Source organism: Pagrus pagrus (assembly GCF_965226575.1).
Source record: "Pagrus pagrus genome assembly, chromosome: 7".
Lineage (NCBI taxonomy): Eukaryota > Metazoa > Chordata > Actinopteri > Spariformes > Sparidae > Pagrus > Pagrus pagrus.
The window spans coordinates 15,529,099-15,536,950 of record NC_140191.1 but is presented as its reverse complement, the minus strand read 5'-3'; the positions used below and the strand labels follow the sequence as shown (position 1 = coordinate 15,536,950).

The 7,852-nt window shown below is 38.9% G+C and overlaps 1 protein-coding gene across 1 annotated transcript; it reads right to left on the bottom strand.

Annotated features, from left to right (window-relative positions):
- Nucleotides 1-512: 512 nt before the first annotated feature.
- ino80c (INO80 complex subunit C) lies at nucleotides 513-3,425 on the bottom strand. The gene is made up of 5 exons (XM_084356810.1): nucleotides 3,142-3,425; nucleotides 1,994-2,110; nucleotides 1,786-1,897; nucleotides 1,341-1,408; nucleotides 513-1,237 (listed from the first exon to the last, which is right to left on the bottom strand). Exons 1-5 carry the CDS (start codon nucleotides 3,328-3,330, stop codon nucleotides 1,106-1,108), a joined length of 618 nt encoding a protein of 205 aa, XP_084212936.1. The 5' UTR covers nucleotides 3,331-3,425; the 3' UTR covers nucleotides 513-1,105.
- Nucleotides 3,426-7,852: the final 4,427 nt, after the last annotated feature.

The window sequence follows — 7,852 nt, the reverse complement described above, 5'->3', positions numbered from 1 at the left end:
ACTCGTAGCTCAGTGGTTTAAGAGGTAGAGTTATTGAGGGTGCATGTTTATTTTTACTCAAGCTCCTGATCCTCAATAATTGTTCTGGTGCCTTCATTCTTTGTTTGTGCATAATAGGAATCAATGGCATGAGAAATGCTCTGGTCCTCATTCATCAAGTTTGTGTGTGAAAGCGTAAAATACACCATGGAAATGATCCTGGATGCCTGCCATGTGTGATTAATGAGACATGCTTACTCCACCAGTCAGAGAGCAGATCATATATCAAATGCGGCTGTGGAATTAAAAGCATGTGGAACCAATTCGACATTTACATATGACACACATGAAATCAGTCCCGCTCCGTGACTCTTGGCCCAGCTACATTTACATAGACTTACATACACGCAGGCTAATGCAAGAATCAGTCACGCAGGCCTACAGTCACAGTAGTGGAGGTGTTGGTATGGGATTTCATTGTCAAAAGTCGTATTTTATATCCAACAAGAGTGATTAAAACAAATTTCAGCAAGTAATTTTGTCCCTCTCGACAGGAAATGCATATTTTTATTCAGGGTTCAAATTCAAGTTAGCTTTAACAGGCTCCTTTTGAAAACAGTTAATCTGAAGTAGACAAACATCTTCCAACAGCTTTGTTACTTTTCTCTACCCACGCTGACTGATTTTACACCACTGGAAACAGATGTTCGACCACAAGGGGGCATCTGAGCAGCAGTGTTTGTATTCATACTTCAGAAACAACTGAATGTCCTCCAAAGCTCAAGCTGCCAATGAGAAAACATCTTAAGGAAATGTCTTTTAACAAATAAGAACAATTCAATTTTATTGATTGCTTTAGAATGAACTCAAACACTTCCATGTTTTAAGTAGTAAAAAAAACCATACATTTCACATTTCATGCATTCATTTTGTCGCACAGTAACATCATCTCATCTTCTTGAAGACAGTCGTGCAAATATTTAGTGCCCAGCCTGTGAGCTCCAGCAGTCCTTTCAGCAGCCTGTGCTCTCTCTCTCAGTGTCTCTGCTGACCCAAAAGCTTCCTACACTGACATGAGTTCAGCTCTGGATGGAAATCGTTTCAGATTTCAAGCCTTGTTCAGCTGTCAGGGTACGATGCAAGTTGCCTTTCGAAGAGCTAGGTAGCCTGTAACAACATCAGTGGGGAGGAGGCGGATGTAGGAGAACTCCTCAGAGGATGTGAAGCGTAGTTTTGTCTGAGGGTCTGTGTAGTTGGCCTGAGGAAAGGCAAGAGAGAGGATTCAGTGTATGCTTCATGTGTGACTTTGAAGTCATTTTGTTTATTGTGCAATGAGGATTTTTAGCAAAGTGATCACTCACAGGAAGCCCGGAGATGTCAGAGTATTTCTTGGTTGGCTTCAAGGAGGGAGGGGCGTCAATGCTGTAGTCTGTGAACACACAAACAGCTGATTAAACTTTACTATTATTAACTTTCTTGTTAAAGTAATGCAGACACATCACTGCAGTCTCATATATAATGTAATAATATTATACAGCTTTGACATACAGCAAGCAACAGCAAAGAGCAAGATGTAGGGTGAGACTATCAAAGCCTTCCTTTGCCTTAAACATTACACCACCGTAACCTAAAAATGAATTTATAATGCATTTAACCAAGTAAAACTAAATGTTATAGTTTCTTGACACAATTTGCTGTTTATGAGATTCAGTTTCAAATACAACATCTATAAAATAAAGCCTCTTTTATTCATATAAACTAAAATATAAACACAGATGTGGCAGAATTTTGAATACAAAAGCTTACAGTTGGGGTCACTGAGCTTCCAGGGTAAAGTCCGCTCCAAAGCCAGGATCTGCTTGAGATTCTTCCAGGTCCTGTTCTTTTTACCTGCTGCTGCTCCGCCGATCCCAGAATGCTGCCGAGATTAAGAGAGGAAACACGGGGGCAGAAATTGAGGGACAAGCAACAGCAGCAGATAAACTAAATGACCCAGATGGACACAGTCACTCACCATGAACGTGGGGTCTCTGAACGGTGGAGGCTTTGCTGTGGACTCTGTGGTGGCGGTCGGGCCGCTGTCGGCTGTTGCCACCGCCTTCACCTCAGCCACGGACTCCACTGCTGCCACCTGATGAAACGTGAAAGACAACACCTCTTCAGACAAACAGTTACCACATCTGATTCTGAGCTACTTGTTTCACATGTTTGTTGAATGTAAACAAAGACGACTCTTGGCTAAACACAGTGTAACATGAACCACGAAGATACAAACTGAATGACTCGGAAAGCTCATGTGTACTTAAAGGTGCATTATGTAGTTTTGGGGAAGAAATTTTAATCAGAAGATAAAAACCCTCATTGACTGATTTTTTTATACAACATAATTTCATTCTGTTTTACTTTGTTTATATTTGATGGACCCTGCCACCTTTCTGGCTTCAAACTGTCTTTCTGGTGACCTTATTTTCCTCAACAGCTTTTTTATTCAGTTATGGGAAAATAAAGTCCTAAGTAAACATACCAGTCAATCCCGAATAACAATACACTGAATATATCAGTTAGTTTTGAAATTTTAAATATTTTTTCATATTGAGCTACCATGAAAGCAGTAAAATAATATATTTGTGGGGGTCATTAATACCAACAACCACTACTGTAATCACAAATACTGCATTTTTTCAGCATTTTGACTTTCTATTTCATAATTGTGACTTTCTATCTGATAGTTTTGAATTAGTATCTCATGATTATGAGTTACCATGGGGAAAAACAATTCATCAAGACTAATTTTAATCTTTTTCTTTCTTTAAGTGTCAGAAATGTACTGCCATGAATGTGTCAGGGTCTGCCACAATGTGAAGTCTCTTCCTCTTTTCTCTCTCTCTCTCTCACAGAAAGCCCCTCTGTTAGCCTGATATTTATTAATTCATCCATCTCCCCTCTAACGTTAGTTATTTTTGAGACCAGCACAACATTAAGATAAGTGAACTCTGCTCTGAGCTGCTGTTCAGTAGTTACACTACATTACAGTCGTGTCAGCTGCTCCCTGCAGACAGGAACAGTGTAACAAATACCATTACTGCTCATTAAATAAGAATAGTCCATACAGTAGAGTGTAAATGATCGATCTGGACACTAATGGACGGATGAATCGATGACCTGTGTCTGTGTCTGTGTTGCTGCTGGAGCTGTCAGCTGTCCTTTCTTCTTCTTGCTGCTGCTGCTGCTCCCGGCAGCCTGCGGAGCGGCACAGACAGCCGGACTGCCGGGACGTTTCTTCCCCCGGACAGCGGCAGAGCTGGCGGCTGTCGGCGGGGCTCTGACGGTTATGGGGACCTGAGAGGCCATTTGTGGTCGTTATAAACGATTAAAATGCACCTTCCTCCTTCGGTACGTAGCATTAGCATTAGCCGTCCGAGATAGTAAACATCGCTCGACCCGGATATGGAAGTGTTTCACTTCCGGTGGTATCCGGTAGGAACGAAATCGTTAAAATAGCTAATATTTATTATTTATCTTAGTTTAAAAACATGCGTAACTGCAAAAATAAACAGATTTTTTAAAGTGATTTGATAGATCTTTTATTTTTGAGAGATTTGTATGTCCACTATTTGTGCAGTTATTGTAATTGATAATTAAACTTACTTATTCACTCACATCCTGCAACTTTTGGAAGAAACTAAAACCATCAGGCAGCCTATTGTATCACTTTTTGAGGTCTGATCTTTAATTAGAAGAATACGTTTGACTCATACAAAATGATCATAACCACATATTGTAAAAGAAAATAGTAATAAGATAACATCAAAATATAAGGAATCTATAAATCAAATATCTGGTCGGGCAGGGGTTGGTTTTCATGAAAAACACAAGAATGATAACATTGTGAATTGTCCCACAACAAAGACAACAGGACAAAACTTTAAGTCACAAAAAAATATATTGTTTTTATCTTGATGTACACAAAATGTACCCCAGTGGAACATACACTTCACCTTCAGTATACTTTTATACCACTAATAACCTAAACAGTTTATATACTTATGTGCATCCTGTTCTCATTATGATTATACACAATGAGAACATGTCCACATGATAGTGTATTTATTTTATCACTACTGTACATTAGTCTACCACAGCAGTATATTTTATATAGTTTATTTTATTCTCTTTTTGATATATCATATCTTATTCCTACATTTAACCTAGAATTATTTTGTGTCTAATGTCTTAGATTCTCTTTTTCTCATTTCTCACTAAGTTGGCTTTCTTTTTTTATACATATGAGCTTTGCTGGAAAATTGTGCATTTAAAAAACTAAGAATTATACAATTTAAAAACAAAAACAAAAAACTATTATCTCATGTTCAAGATTAACAAAAGCATCTTCAAGGCTCCATAATTTATCACTCTGACAGGGGCCATTTTGCATCGAGAGTACCTTCACTGTTAAAACTTTAATTACATATTGAAGAATCTACAGAAAGCCGTTCACACATAGACACACACACTCACACACAGGTGAGATAATTTGTTCTATAGTAGTCAAATTCAAAGAGCTGTGAGGCACAGAAATTTATTAAAACACAATTTAAAACAGAATGAATAAGAAAATCAAATCAAGTAGAGTGGAATAAGCAGAACAACAGTGTTGCCGAAACCAAAACAAATATTATAGTAAGTGGTGACTCAGCAGCTGACTGCTGTCAGTGGAGTGCTGCTGCCACCGTGTGTATTATAGGAGGTCCTGCACACGGAGAGCTGGAGGCAATCTGCAAACACACTCTTCTTACTAATAGAAACAGGAGGATCATATAATGGATGAACGCTCACTGTGAAGACTTTTTAGCTCCTCAGAGGACCCAGATGATAAAGCTGCAAACCCTCCTGTAAAGGTTCACAGTGTACTTTTGATACTCAGCATGTTTAGTTTGCAGCCTTTTACTGATCTTGTATCTGATTTATTATTCTCAATATATAACCAAAGAGCCAAATCTCATCCCCACTCTCTCTTTTAAATACTTTTAAAGTCCTGTTTAATCCTTAATATTTTCCAGGATAAAACAATATAAAGCCATTAGCTGCATTTGGGGCCTAGTTGGATTGATGGTATTTTAGGAGATGGTGACCCATAAACACAGGCTGAAGTTATTGCCCTCTGTTGCACTGATCCACAAGGGCTTTCACCCAGTTCCATTCTTTGAGCTTTATTCATATTCAAACACACAACAATATTTTTGATTATCTTGATTATTATCTCATTACTAATGAAATAACATAATAATAACGTAGCCACAACTATGACAAAAGTAAGCAGGCCTGCACGTCCAGCAAGTCTTAAACTAACCAATTTTCTTCTACTTATCTATTTAAAGGGCTGGAATGAGGTTGAATATTCAAATTATTCAGTCACTAATGGAGGAAACTGAGGAGGCTTTTTTACTTGACTTACATTGTGATTCAGGAGCTGCTCAGTTATTGTAAATAATGTTAACTCCATTAAGATTACAGTGAAAAAGACCTGTTATTTGTTGCCATTTGCTCTCACAGTATACAAACTGTACACTAACAAGCCAAATACAAGCAATAAATCTGTTTTGATTGCTAAATGTTCTTGGTTAAGTGGAGTTGATGTGACCTATGCTGTCATTTATGTTTATGACCAATTGTCCCAACCTTTTCATCTGATAATCTCTAAAATGAAGCAGCGTCTGGTTGTTTCTCTGCTTCCCTGATAAAATATGTCTATGAGTTGTAAGCCACAACCACTCTCCTCGTTTTTCTATTGTTTTTATTTAGCCTTTCTCTAACTAGGTTAGTCCCATTGAGATCACAGATCTCTTTTACAAGGGAGACCTGGCCAAGAATGGCAGCAACACAGAGTTACAACAGCAAATTATCAGGAAAAAAGCACACTCAAATAATCAGATAAAACATTTGTACACAAACAACCTGGACTCAACTGATTTCACCATAGCTTTAAAGCTGTTCAGTGGTACACTATTCTGAAGTTTAAGTTCAGTCTGTAGATTGTTCCATGCAGTGAGTGCTGAAAACCTAAAAGCTCTCTTCATTTCGGACTTTGGGAACAACAAATTGCAAAAACATCAAGAGAACAAAGACTGTGATTTCCACATTTCAAGTTTAAAAGAGAAGATTGAATGGCTTTGTAAGTAGAAACATACTGACTGAGGCGGAGTGCACATAAAGCAGACCATTTCACTTTTGAGTATAACACATGATGATGAGTAAGAGAACCACAGTTCGTAATGAATCTCAGAGCCCCGTGATACACGCTATCAGCATGTGAAGACAATGAGCAGAGTCATTCATATACAACACATCTCCATAATCAATAACAGGCAAAAATGTAGACTCTACCCATTTCTGCCCAAGACTTGTTTTTATAGTGAAATCATAGTAGTTTCTGCTTTTTTGTAACATGCTGGATATGGGAGTTAAAAGTCAAGCTTTTTTGCAATTTGTTTACCATTCCAGGTAAGAATTTTATCAGACAGTGCAGATCGTGTTGTTTTTTAAGTGGTAAAGAACACAAGTTTTAACCATAAATTTGACCTCACTGATTGTTTCACCTCAATCTTAAAGTGTTTTTAAGCCTGTGGAGGTGAAACGATCCAGTATTTCACCAGATGAAAAAAGCACAGATCAAAGGAGAGTTAGGGGGAAAAAAATGAATCTAAAATCGAGTAGCAAAGCATTAAACATTTATAAACATTGTTCTTGTTTCATGTACATGAATCATTTTGTAAACCCTCACAACTGTCTTGCAACACATTGCAGGTTGTTAGTTACAACAGTTACAGTTAAAGACAGACATTTCACAACAATGTGCTTCACATTATCATCAAAAATTAGGAATATAAATATACCAATATGTAACAACTCATATTCACCAGAGGGTGTGATACATCACTGAGAATGGGGTTGGGAAGCACTGTAGTAGCACTCTAATTAGCCTATAAGCACGGCTGAATACTTATTCTAGGCTTAAGTCCTATTTAAATAACAGCAACCAAAGACACTTCAGTTAATCTGACCTGCCAGGAGTAGAAGTGAGGAAAACCTTCCCTTACCAGGATCTATAAAGTAGTTTGGGTAAAACTCAACAAGCTCCCCTGTCAGAATAACTCTGCAGGCCGAGGTGGCCTCTGGTAATCTGCTGGTTGATTATAACAGAATGCTATGCCTTCGGAGGTACAGGGTTATTCACTTGTAGTTCAGTCAGTGTTTCACACAAACACATTTGAGGGGAAAGTGCCTCCAGCGCATCCATCACTCTGCACTGGCCCACCAGGGAAGGACCTGTCAGCATCCAGACATCACCACACAAGAGATCTACCGCATCCAGATTCAGCACGGTGCCCTCTGAGCTTCTGCGGAGACGTCGATGGGAGATGGATGCTGGTGTAATACTGTATGTGTGGGGGGTGTATCTGAGACACACACAGAGAAGCTTTACTGCTACTTTGCTGTCCTTGTACTGTCTTACGGAGACTAGAGGACCACACTTGCAGGGGAAATGCTGATTCAGAGGAAGGTCTTCCCAAATGTCTCATCCATTTTTCAGCACTGGCACACTGCTGCTGCCAGCTACATGAATAAAGTATATTTAGAGACTCTGCTCGAGCTCAATAGCAAACAGATATGAATGTTTTATGGGTGAAGTTAAACTATGAGCTGTAACCGTGGGGCATTGGACCCACACACCCCTTTTCTTTATAAACACATCACCTACTGTGTCAGACAGACAGCAGGCTGGAGCAGCATGCTGGAACCAGCGACATCAAAGTCAAAGATTTTGCCCCTGCTGTACTAAAGCTTACAGTCTAAACACACCTGGGTGCCACAC

Bases quoted from the DNA above. Each gene is read 5' to 3' on its own strand.
- ino80c (XM_084356810.1), bottom strand. From the start codon at position 3,330: ATGGCCTCTCAGGTCCCCATAACCGTCAGAGCCCCGCCGACAGCCGCC. The intron at 1,898-1,993 runs GTGAGTGACTGT...TAATCTCGGCAG, and splicing joins TCAGAGACCCCACGTTCATG to CATTCTGGGATCGGCGGAGC. The intron at 1,409-1,785 runs GTAAGCTTTTGT...GTGTGTTCACAG, and splicing joins GAAGCTCAGTGACCCCAACT to ACTACAGCATTGACGCCCCT.